The following is a 12,835-nucleotide window of genomic DNA, read 5'->3' as shown; positions in this document are numbered from 1 at the left end:
GTCTCCATGGATATTACAGAACAAAAGAACCTGGGTGCGGATCGGTGGCGCAAATGCAGATTCAATTAGGAGACAGAGTTGTGCTCGGTTGCTGCCTCGGTCGGGCGGCTGGGTGCTACCTTTCTTAAAGTGATGGATGTGGCATTTACATGCCTGGCAGAGGCTGTCTGCTCGCCCCTTTGTTCAGTGCAGGAAGCTCACATTGTCATGTGCTGCAGCCAGATGAGTGTCGTAAGATCAGTTTTATCGATTGCTATTCATGCATGTAAGTAATACCTTTTGCAATATGCAGCAAAAAGTCTGGTAAAAAATATACATTCAACAGACAATGCTCAGACTGGCAACATTGGTTTACATTTATTCATTGCATCATAATACAAAAACAAATATTTTCACAAACAAATTATTAGAATAATTGCTTTAAAATCTTGTGTCTGATGATCAATGTCATCATATAAAACTTGCTTAAGTAAAATATATAAAGCAAAAAAAAATCTTGTTAGATAATAGAGAAAAAAAACAGTGGTTTAGGAACAAATGCAGCCATAACCACTTTAACAAATATGCAAACAAACCATGTGTTTGGTTCCATGACAACATGCACATTAAATGGCACCCAGCCATGAAACGAGGGCAATTAAAAACTTCACAAAGTGCTTGGATGATGAAGAAAGGAAAAAAAAACATAATTATGTTAACAGCAGTGCATTCATACTACATTTTCATCATGGACAAAGAAGAAATGCCAAATGCTAATCCTGCTGGAGCACCTTTGAAAGGGAGACAGTGTTCAGAGACCACGTGAGACCCTGAGAAACACAGACCACAATGAAGCGTAAGTGATCAGAAGCTTTTGTTGAGGTAAAAGCAATACAAATATGAACATAAAAAAATCACAAAATCATTTGGTCCACAAATTGATGATCCACAAAAGTATTGTCATCCCTGTGCAGTTAAAGGAAAATTAGCCAAACTTGATGATTCTTAAAAAAATTAAAAAGAAATTATGACCAAACTCTCTTATTGAATTTGAAAAACATTTGAAGAAAAATAAATACAAGAACATAGCAAAGGAGCAATTTACATAAAAAATGAAATGAATCTGACCAAGTGTACCAAGTGTTGGTTTAATTACTAATCATATTTAAATAAAAGCCAAAAAATTATCTTACTTTTCTGTGACTTTTCTTAGGCCAATCGGACTAAAAACTTATTCAGGTAATGATTCACTGAACTGATTGGGAAAACAGAAATGCAGATGCACTATGGGAAAAACGTCAGTGTTGTCAGACTTGGTGGTGATACAGATCATATCTCCCAGCCGTCACTGAAGTACTGCTCTTCCTCCAGGATGGCATTATACTTCTCCTCCTCCTCCTCCTCGTCTTCCTCCTCCATCTCATCTTTATGGTCCCTGAGATCCTCATGATCTCCTTCCTCCTGTAGCTGTGACAGCATGGTCTGGAGCACGGCCTTTACCTCGCAAACCTCCTTCTCCAAGAAAGGTAGAGGAGGCAGGGTTAAGGAGCAACTCCTTTACTCATTAATGCAATCGCTCACTTCACGCCTGGCAACAAAGCCCTTCATTATCCGGGATTTAGCTCTGTAACACACCCACCTAATGGTGTTAGGCTGCAGGACCGCTTTCACCTCACCAAAATTCACCGCTGTTAAGTCAGTTTTATCCCTGCCATGAGGCCCGTCCAAACAAGAGTAAATAATTTATACGCTTCCCAGCAGGCCCCACGTCAACGTGGGATTGTTTAACCTGCTTAGAGACCCAAACGAGTGCTGCAAGTGTCCGGCTTAAGTGGCAAATCAAACGGAAGCATCTCGAGGCAGATGGGACCTGATGGTGCGTTTTGCTCTCCAAACGGCCACAGACCGTCCTCATTCATAATTAACCAGCCGTTAAAGAGCGCTTCATGAATTATGAAAAGGGGCATCGACATGGAGATCTCCCTCCGGCAGCATGGGCGGGACATAATGAAAATTCCTTGAGCAAGAAATTTCCTCATTACGGCTCTTTTATCTTTCTATCGCTTGGACGCTAGCTCCAAGCGTGCCTGCCATGAGTCGCGGTTTGCCTCTCATCCTAGGTGGTTGCTGGGCAACGGTGCCCCCTCCCTGGACCAGCTACCCGTAGCAACAAACCTCCCCCTCATCAGAACTAGCAGCCGGAGTCTGGTAATGTACAGACCCTGGCCATTCAGAATCTGATTGCTGTCTGAATTAGGAATCATTTGTTTTCTCTGACTGCAAAATGAATTGCGACTCTCACACTGGACACCTTTTTTCAAACAGCACACGCACTAAGCATGGGGCTTGTTTGTAAGGACAAACTAAAGTCAGGTAATTAAGGTCAGTTAACTTTGTAGTTTCTTGAAGAAGTGAACCTAACTACTGCTTTTTGTTGGTGTGTAATTATTTCTGTCACCAAGTACACAATCTTTAATGTTTAAAATGGGAGGAGCCCAATGATTGACAGCTCTCATGCACACTACTTCCTCATCCTCAGTCTGGATCATTTGAATCAATGGCTGTCAGTACAGCACATGTGCATTCATCATTAAAGGTAGTCTTCCTTTCTTGTTTTATATATTTATTTATGTTAATTCAGGGTATTAACACTAATTGTCACATAATTAGTGAAAGGGATTGTTTTGTCATTCTGATACACAGCACAGTTTGGCATATGTAATTGTGCCGTTATTTAGTAAAAGGTAAAGCTACCCTTAATAAAGCTGCCCAAAGAAATAAGAGTTTTTAAGCTCGTACTACTATGAGGGTCTTATGAGAAGCTGCAATAGACAATTTTTGTTGAGGTTGATATGATGGTGGGTGGTTTAAACGATACACCAATCCCAATCAGCAACAACATTAAACCACATTAATTGCAAAATATTGCAGCAACAAAACATTTCTAAAGTACTGAGTCATGGACTCACGGTGGATGGTATATCCTGTCTGGGGAGTTTCCTGGTTCGGAATGATCACCAGAGGAGGATGGTTTCCCCTTGCTGAGTGTAGGTTCCTCTCAAGGTTTTCTTCCTATTAGAGGGAGTTTATTTCTCGCCTCTGTTGCCTCTGGCTTGCTCACCTGGGGCTTTGAGGACTGTTCTATTTCTTAGGTGCTTTGTGACAGTGTACAACGTGCCACCCCCATCAGGGAATACTGCCTGCAGCATTATGTACATAGGTGGTCTACAACAATCTTAAAAGTTTGTGGTACATTTCAAAGTAACATCCACATAAAAGCAGGATCTTGGTGATTTCCTTGGTGAACCATGAGCAGAGCCATAAAGCCTCCCGCTACCATGTTTTCCCCTGTTAAAAAATTTCCTTCATTTTACCTGTCAGTGTGGTTTTGATGTTGGGACTGATGTGTGTGCCTCCCAACAACCACATCATGTCTTTTTATGTTCTAATCAGGCAGCCATCACTGTGTTTCTGTTTTGCAACAACCTGCTCCAGGGACCTGGCATCTTATAGCGGTGCTTCAGTTCACACACTGTGTGTTGTATGGTACAGAAGGATACAGAATGACAGGCATCTGATTAATTCATCCTGTTGTGATGCTGCCTGCATGTGACGTGCTGTTTATGAGAAATAAAACCCATCCAACTATGCATCTGTTTTCTCCATTGGGAAAAAAAAATGCAGAAAATTAATCTTATTTTTAATATGGGATTTCACACCAAGTAATAAGCATGGTGTTGTTTTGCACCCATCCTCAGCCATCTAATTATAATGGCAAATTATGTATTGTTCTGTGTAATCGGTGCAAACAATGTCATCTGAAACGACTCGCGTGATGATTATTTCCTGGCAGGAAGGCAGAAACGTGCTAAATTGAGTCAGGCATTAAGACATCAGACCGCTGAAAGAACACTATCTACCACGGTCTCCATCTCCTGTCTCTTCCTCTTAATCTCTCCTGATGGTGACTGGCAGCCCTGCCTCAGCCTCATTCTCTCCCTAATAATCTTTCCTGTACAACCTCCGCCCGCCTCTCTCCCAAGCTCTTTCTGTCATCCTTCTATGAAAATTACAGAGTTGACCCCTGGCTTGTCAGGGAAGACGGCTGATAATTTGTTTTATCTCGACTTTAATTTGGCTCTGGTGTTAAATGAAGTCTGTTAGCATGCTGAAGAGGGAAGGGGGTAATGAAAATGTTGGGCTGGCAAAAGGACATGTTCCTCCAGCAGAGATTCTAAGGAACCACAATGACTCTTCTGTCCATCAAACCTGAAAATAGCAACACACACACACACACACACATACACAAAGGTGTGTAGAAAGGATATAGGTGAGGTCATGGTCTCGGCTCTGTACAGCTCTGAGCAACTGCTGCTCCAGGGAAAGGACCCTCCGGCCAATCAGCTCACACTGCTCTGTCAGGACAGATGCATCACCGCACAGGTCCTGAGGAGAGAGAAGCAACCACTGAAACCACAGAAATGTAATATTTTTATTTCTTTTTACGACAATGTGTGACTGGAGCTTGTTTATTGACGTATCCCCTGTGTGTAATTTCTTGCATTGAATGGTGGGAATTATGTTGTAAGGCCAAACTATCTGGCTTTAAGGCAAATGAGAGAGAAGAACCTAATTGCTTGAAGGAAGTTATCTGTCAAATTTGTAGAACAGTGGTAGAAGATAAACAGAAGGTTGTGGGTTCAAATCCCGAGCAGCCAGGTTTTCACTGAGGTCCCCATGAGCAAGGTACCGTCCAAGCACCGTCCCCCATGCGGCTTTCATGGCTGCCCACTGCTCAGGGTGATAGGTTACATGTAGAGGACACATTTGTTGTGTGCACCGTGTGATGTGCTGTGCTCTATATGACAATGACTATCATTTCACTTTCAAATCTACAAATCCATCACCACACCCAACAAACCAAATATGGAAAGAAAGCTTTCAGTGGAAGGACAAAATACAAAGACCATGATTGGCTACGGTGATGCAGGCGTCCCATCTCCCCCAGAAGTGGCTCCCTGACACCCAAAATACACTGGACAAAAAATTATTGCTTATGATTAACTGTAAAATGACCAGAAAAATAAAGACAATGAAGTCATTAATCACAGTTATTTGCAAGACATAAAATTGTCAGGTTAAAATTATGGATCGTGACTGCCCTGATTTCTCCACGTTTGGCCCCCACCATTTTAAAATCAGCCCCCGCCCGGTTTGACTGACTCAGGAACAGGGTGGAGATGAGGAAGTAAGTGGAGCAGGTCCGTCTGGTAGACCTGCCCCAGTTCCGTCACCTGCTGCACCGATTCAACACTCTGCTGCTTCATTTATTCCGTCTGACTGGCCAGTCATGGGGCGGTGGGGCTGATTCAGCCGGGGCAGGTTCCTTTTTTCGCAGGTATAGATTCACCCGCGTCGGACCCTCCCCTCCGGAGGTAGCACTGTCTGAGCAAGCCATCCTATTCTTACACTGAATGCTTTTTATAGAGTGCAATATAACACCTTCAAAACAAACGCACAAAAACAACACTTTCAACGCGATTACAGCCACCATTGTCTGCAGCCGTTCCCTGAGGAACCTGCAGGAAGTGGAAGGAGTATTTGAAGGGCAACTTATGAATATATTTCTACCCAGCATTAACTGGGCCGCCTCTTGAACGTCGATATAGAGCAAAGGAAGACATATAGGCTCTACTGTCTGACCTTGAACTCAATAGTGACTGTCATTCCCAGATTTTTTCAGCACTTTAGTCCCCATGTCAATAACGGCCATCGATCCAGACTCTAAGGACCATCAGCATCTGCACAGGGAGGCGGGGAGTGTAACGAAAACGAATGTGGCCGTCATTCACGCTCATGGTAAACATTTGTCTCCTGATGGTGCTGGGCCGGATAATGGTGTAGTTAATTCCAATATTCCCAGTTCAGATTGGAACTGGAGCATGAGGGAGCAGTTTCAGAAGAACACAAATCACGGCTGATCGTTTGGAGTCTAGCAGGCGAAGGAATGGGAGGAAATAAAACACACACACGCACACACACAAACTCTCTGATTGATTTTCCCAGAGTTAATATCGCTGACCACACCTCCCTTTGACTCCAACAGCCCTTCTCCCATGAAGAAGCCACGCCTACCTCATCAGCGCACAGCATACATCAATATGAATGAAATCATTCACAAAAAAAAAACCACACTGAACCTCACTTTACACAAACCACCATAGATCAATATGGCTGACAGGGATATCAGCCAAATCAATCGAGAGTCTCTGCTGCCTAAACAAAGATGTGGTGTGGTAGTGATTTTTTTGTGTGTGATCAGCACAATGTACACCAGGTTAAGTGCTGAAAAGTGTCTGCTGTGGGGCTATTGATTGAGTCCCTTCATGTTAATATCAACTTCAGGATGGTTTATTTAATCCAGGGCCGGGTGCAGCTTGCACATGGAAATGTGACGTACCTCGGGGTGGGTGTCCTCCCAACAAAACAGGAACTCTTCTAATTTCTGGACGAGAAAAAGAAGAAAAAAATTAAAGACTCCATGAAAATATTGCAAAGCCAAATCTAGCAAAGCCTAATGAATTGTCAATGAATTAATTAATTGAATAATGAAGGAATTCACTTGCATAATTTTATGAGCGAATAAAACAGACGAGAGAAAAATAAATAAATAGGATCATCTTAAGCACGTCGCTACTCAAACAGACGCATAAAGTTGGTTTAAAGGTTCTCTGTTGTGGAAGCTGTGTCTAATCTGACGGTGACAGGAAATGGCTCAGAAAGCGCCCGTCTGTCGCTTTTTTCCTAAACCTCCTACAAATGAGTGTTGTCTTCTTCATGAACAGGAGCTGGGGATTTGGTCACATGCCACAGGACTATAACTATCTATAACAGACATACTGCATTTACAGAAATAGACAGGTTCAAGCAATGAAAAAACTGCTTGACAATCTTTTTTTTTTATAGAGAGACGTTGCAGATGGAGGTGATGGAGCTCCAATTGAACTGACAGATCCGGGTTGTTTGAACTGCAATTCATCCAAAGATTCACCAAAACTCAAACACTGCTGAAACTATCTGAAAAGAATTTAACCATCGATACATTTTTATCAAATTTGGCCTGCCAAATGTTAAGCAACCATGTCTTTGCTTGTTCTCAGGGTATGTCAGCAGACATCAAAAACGCCATCTCAACACCAATCATCTTGGGACCACACCCACTACCAAACCACACATGCAGATACATTATGAGCACCTTTATTCAAGAATTTCAGGTGGTGATTTAATTGGTGAATTATTTTTACATTTGCAAACACATCCAACTAACAAATTTTTATGTAACGCATCCAAAATATCCCTTAAAGTGTTAAAAGTGTTAATTCAGCAGTGATGAACAAGCTCAGTGTCAGCAGGCAACAGGACAGAAAGGCACCATGAGATGGAGAGCTCTCTATCTGCTCAGGGATAGTGTGCGTTAGAAAAGAGGAAGACAGAGAGAGAAGAGGGAAAAACCGCCTCGTCTCACCTTCACTATCGGAGGCAGTTAGGAGGACTGGCCAGGCATCCATCAAAAGAGAAAGACAAGAAAAGGATGGGGGAAAGACAGAGACATGCATTACTAAACACATGGCTACTGATCAGGATATCTGGGTTACACGAGTTCATTACATGAAAGAATGAAAGAAAGAAAAGAATGGAAAAAATAAATAATGTTTGGAACAGCAGGATGAATAAGGTTAAGACATGGCGTGGGGTTTGGGGATCCGGGGTCCGGACTGTGTACCTTAGTGAACTCCAAGTGCTGCAGGTTAGCCTCGGGACACCAGCGCCCGCCTAAAGCAGTAAGCATGGCGCAGTCTGGCTCTTCCTTGGAGGCCGTGCTGGAGGGCGGGTCTGGGTCTGGTGCGGGGGGTATCTCCTCCCCCTCCGGCTCACAGCAGCTCGCGGCGTGGAGCTGCATGCCTTGCAGCAGGAGGTGGCAGGCCTCCAGGTCGGCCTCCCAAATGCGCTCCAGTGCTGGACTCCCAGAGCTGAAATATAACATTTCAAAAGTCTAGTAAAACGGTCACGAACATATTCAAGTGATTTCTGAATCCCAGAACAGGGTCTCTGAGACTGTGGTGGGTTATTATATCATGTAACTGTAAAACAATGGAAATGGTCAAATGCAGGCTCATTATCATCTGAATGGGAAAATCATATCTGCATGTATTAAGTCATTCCTCATTACTTTTTTTCCATAGGTTTTTATCAGGATAAACTCTTAATTTTATGAAACCACACTAATCACATAAGAAAAAGGGGGAAATGTTTAGTAAAAAAAAAAAAAGACTAAGGCAGGAGGCAGATCACCGGTTATAAATCATACATCTGAATGCTATAACAAAACTACACTAATTTTTGAAATGGTTCATTACGGTTGATCTGATTACCTGTAGGTAGAGATACGCTCATCTTACAAGGGTACACAATTCCAGGTTCTTTCAATAAATTAGAATGAAAGTCATCGTTACATTTGTGTTTCCAGTTTACAAAAGCATCACATTAGTCTCAGCCTCCAGTCCTTCAGCCTGGAAGAATTCTGTCCAATCTGAATTATCTCAGGTCAGAGAAGGTCACAAGCAGCGGTAGTTTAAATTAGCATCTCATTTCCCATCCTGGAGGCTCTGGTTCAGTTCTCATGTACCCCCCCCGGGACTAACGGGATAATGTGGCTAATATAAGAGTTTCTAAAATTAACATAACGTCGCTTGCACCAGTTACATTGTTGCACTGTGCCCTTGTTGTAATGCATCAGGGTGTTATTTTTCACCGGCCACAACTTGCTAGACGTTTATGGTGAGACAGACTTGAGAGGGCAGGTGGGAGCACACCTCAAAAATGGTGCGCCAGTTTAACACCACAAATGGCCTCAATATACACAATATACACAGCAGCATCATGTGTGTCAGGATTATTGTGTCAGGAATGACGGCACCTGGAGACACGCCTGGACCCAATCAGGACTGCGGCTAAAAGGCACCATGCAGCCGCCCATCAGCGGCAGCGACATTCTTTGTGAACCGATTTACTTTATGTGTATAGTTTTCAGTTCTGGCAATTGCTGCACACCTTTTGTTTCCCCTGTTTTCGGCCCTTGCGCTGTTTTGGTTTCTGTTTAATAAATCATTGTTTTTATTATGTCTTGCCACTGTGCTTCCTTCCCCCGTCAGCTTGCGGACGTGACATAATGTGCTACAGAAACTGTCACCTGACTGGTCGGCTAAGATTTGTCCAAAAAGCACAGATTTTTCACTTACCTCTAACTTCTGTGTAATTAAGCATCACACTAACACTAACAAATACGTTCTCACAGAAGCAAGAAACAACGGAATATGACTTAAGAGGACAGAAAGATACTCTATTGGTGATGCCCAGTTGTAATTTACATACAGTGTAGTATGTATTTACTAAACTCCTTTGTCAAGTGACCACTTCAATTGTGGCAACTTAACTAAGTCTTCTCTTATAGCTTGTAATGTTCGTAGGTCTTAAGGCTGGGGAATCAATAAGCAACATATGTATTATGAATGCACAAATGCCTCTAAATAGCCCGATATATTATAACTATATAACCCTGGCATTAAACTTAAACATTATGCATTACATAATGCAAAATAAGTATTATGTAAATATGCATTTTTTTTCCCCTAATTCCTACTAAAGCAACAGCAAAATGTCATTCGCACACCAACAGTCCCTGCTCTCCACCCCAGACTGTAATCAAACTCCCCATGTCTACATTCGATCTGGAAGTAATGTGTCAGTGGGCGTAAAACCTCCAGGCCGGTGTCTTTAAAAAGGTTGATAATTAGTTTTCTTAGCCCGATGTCTCTTGAGATGCCAGACACGCCCTCCTACTGAGGCAACAGAAATCATATTTAGCCCTTGAGGAGCCATATGAAAATGCAGATTTCATGTAAAAAAGTCTGTCCTAAAAAAATTACATTTAAAAGTGATCTGAGAGACATCCCCGGTTGATGTTTAAAAAACCGACACCGTGAGAGAACTCTGCAGGTATAGAACTCAAGTGTTAAAGATTCCCAAATAAGCACAGGACAGAAATCAGTGTCCTGCTGCACACAACCCACTGATGTCTGTCTAAGATGGAGGTAAGGCAGAACCGAGGCAGAGAACCGACACCACGCCACTCTGTGTGTGTTGCTATACACGTACTATACCATTGACAGTCACCAGACAATCAGAAAAGCCTGGTTTAGAAGGTCTTGGTATGAATAGTACCTGTATTTCACACGTGTGTAAAACAGATTATGCTGTAAATATAAAGTGAATGTGTGTGTTCTCTGTATTTATACCCAGTCATTACATGAACACATGCAATTCAGGTTTTCCAATGAAAGTGATTTTCCTTCAAAGAGATAAGGAGGGAAAATGCATCATTTTCAAACCTCACTCAAATCCTCAAAGTGGATGTCTGATCTGAGGACAGTGATAGAAAGCTCGGCTGCATCCCTAAGTGCTTCCTTAGTGACCAGTAAAGGGCTTTAGATCACTTCCTCTCTGTAAGGGAACCTATGAGTACATGAATACATGTCACATAACACCTGCACTCCATTTCGAATCTCAAACACATCCTGAGTTTCTATGGAGACTCATGAAGATGACTGCAGAGACCCAATGGGAACTGCTGCAGGGAGTGGGCAGATCCTGATCTTCAAAGTGCATATAATTATATAATGATGAAATCAACTTATACCAGTTGATCAACAGAAGGATAACCCCCCTTTTGTATTATTTTGTCAAAACCAAAATGGGCATTTTGTCAAATGTGTATTTATGTACCAGAGGGTCACCACGGCCACCACCAGCACAACAGCTAAAGCTTCAGAGATCTTCAAATGGACCATTATAATGTACATGCAATGTACACCATGACATTGGGCTAAAACATACTCTGCACTGTCCAGTACCTCCAAACATGGATAGTTGCTCTATACTACACTTTGGACTTTTCCACCACTACACTTGTTGGGCTTTTTTCTTTTCTTGGACAAATCATCACCAGCCCTGCACTGACACCAATTGCAGGCTCACTCTACCCTGGAAGGAGGTCCCTCTCTGTATCACTCCTTCCCAAGGGTTCTTCCTTTCGTGGGTGGGTGTCAACTGTAATTGGCCTTTCAAAGCCAATTGAGACATACTGCATGTGATGTTGTTGTCATTATCTGAAAGTCATTTTGTCCGCAAAGTGCATGTTGCCAATAACAAAATTTTGTTCCCACAATGCATTATATCAAGGATAGAAAGTTGAGGATATGAATGTTATTACTGAAATTACTTGCATAAAATCACTGCTTTTGATTTCAGTGAACAAAGTAAACTAAATTAATTTCGTGCAAGGACATCAACACTTCCATGGAATTCTATGTTCTGATCGACTTTTAAAAACTTCAGACAAAAAAATGAGAAAGAGCATATTCACTTAAGTGAAGTGATTGTCATTGTGAAACACTGCAGCATGCGGTGACACAACGAAATGTGTCCTCTGCTTTTAACCATCACCCTTGGTGAGCAGTGGGCAGCCATGACAGGCGCCCATGGAGCAGTGTGTGGGGACGGTATTTTGCTCAGTGGCATCTTGGGATTCAAACCAGCAACCTTCCAATTTCAAGCCTCAAAACAGCCTCAAAACAGCCAGACCCAGCATTGACAGGGAACTGTGCTGATTTGTCAGGAGTAGAAAACGGTTTGCATAATCAGCATAGAGCTGTAGGGGCCAGATGAGGTGAAAAAAATATATCACTGCATCTCACCTGTGAAGTCGGTCCTCCAGCAGCTCTATATATTTTGCCGTGTTCACTTTCAAACTTTGCTCTGTGAATCAAAAAATAGAGATTGGATAATGAAAATGATCTCTGTAAATAAGCACCCAAAAAATCATACACAATCATCTGAGAAAGCTTTCCATTTACTTCCCACAACAGTCAATTTCTATTTCAATAGTCTGTTTTATTGAAGCAATATGGTATTAAGGGAAAACATTCAATTGATTAAAAGCCCAGTTTAGTTAAAGTGGTATAATTTTCTTGCATATTTTGGTAGAAACCACAGCATCTGTAGCCTTGAAACAAGAAATGCACAATAAAACTGGTAAAAATGAATCACACATTTTTCTTAATATAAAATCACTGTCAACATTTGATGCCATTTCCACTTGTTTTTCCCCAATTTTCATCGTACAGTCAACCATAATTATCCAGCAATAACACACACTAACATAGCTACCAACCAACTGCCATCCCATAATGCTTTTCAGTCACTAAGCACATCATCAGCCGTGTCATCAGTTATTTCCTTTGCGTTGTTCTGCAGCAATAACAAGTAAGGAAAAGACTATGCACTAGAATAGTCTTGAAGAAAGCATGAGGCTTTCAGTGTCATGAGGGGGTCAAAAAGGCCCCAAACAAGACAGATAAACTGGCAGGATGGACTAAGAACCGTAAGGGACAGACTAGATGCAATACAGATACAGATGGATTAGTCCATCTGTTTCTTTAATTAGCATTTTACATGCCCATACAGCCCATAATTACACATGAAAGACGTTTACTTGAAGTTTTGCCAAATTTTTTAAAATTAAATAAGACTGAGATATGCAGAGCCTTTGCCATGAAGCTCAAAATTGAGCTCAGGTTTCCCCTGATCATCCTTGAGATGTTCTGCAGCTTAATTGAAGTCCAGCTGTGGAAAAAACTATTGATTGGACATGATTTGGAAAGGCACACGCCCTTCTCTATAACAGTTGACAGTTCATGTCAGAGCACAAACCAAGCAAGAAGTCAAAGGAATTGTCTGT

General features: G+C 42.0%; 1 protein-coding gene across 3 annotated transcripts in view; it reads right to left on the bottom strand.

Moving 5' to 3' along the window:
- Positions 1-332: 332 nt before the first annotated feature.
- The window catches only part of disc1 (DISC1 scaffold protein), a 32,817-nt gene continuing 20,314 nt past the window's right edge, over positions 333-12,835 (bottom strand). For 2 of the 3 annotated variants that reach the window (XM_028988673.1, XM_028988674.1), the window contains 5 exons: positions 11,793-11,853; positions 7,763-8,009; positions 6,440-6,484; positions 4,308-4,425; positions 333-1,505 (listed from right to left, as the gene is read on the bottom strand). In XM_028988673.1, the coding sequence (XP_028844506.1) occupies positions 1,309-1,505; positions 4,308-4,425; positions 6,440-6,484; positions 7,763-8,009; positions 11,793-11,853 (668 nt within the window). In that variant the 3' untranslated portion in view covers positions 333-1,308. Of the gene's footprint in view, positions 1,506-4,307; positions 4,426-6,439; positions 6,485-7,504; positions 7,532-7,762; positions 8,010-11,792; positions 11,854-12,835 lie in introns of those variants that run through there. The other variant, XR_003750505.1, reaches the window with a different exon arrangement.

This window comes from Denticeps clupeoides, chromosome 8, assembly GCF_900700375.1.
Source record: "Denticeps clupeoides chromosome 8, fDenClu1.1, whole genome shotgun sequence".
Classification (NCBI taxonomy): domain Eukaryota; kingdom Metazoa; phylum Chordata; class Actinopteri; order Clupeiformes; family Denticipitidae; genus Denticeps; species Denticeps clupeoides.
The sequence above is the reverse complement of the archived record's forward strand: the minus strand, read 5'-3'. Positions and strand labels throughout refer to the sequence as shown.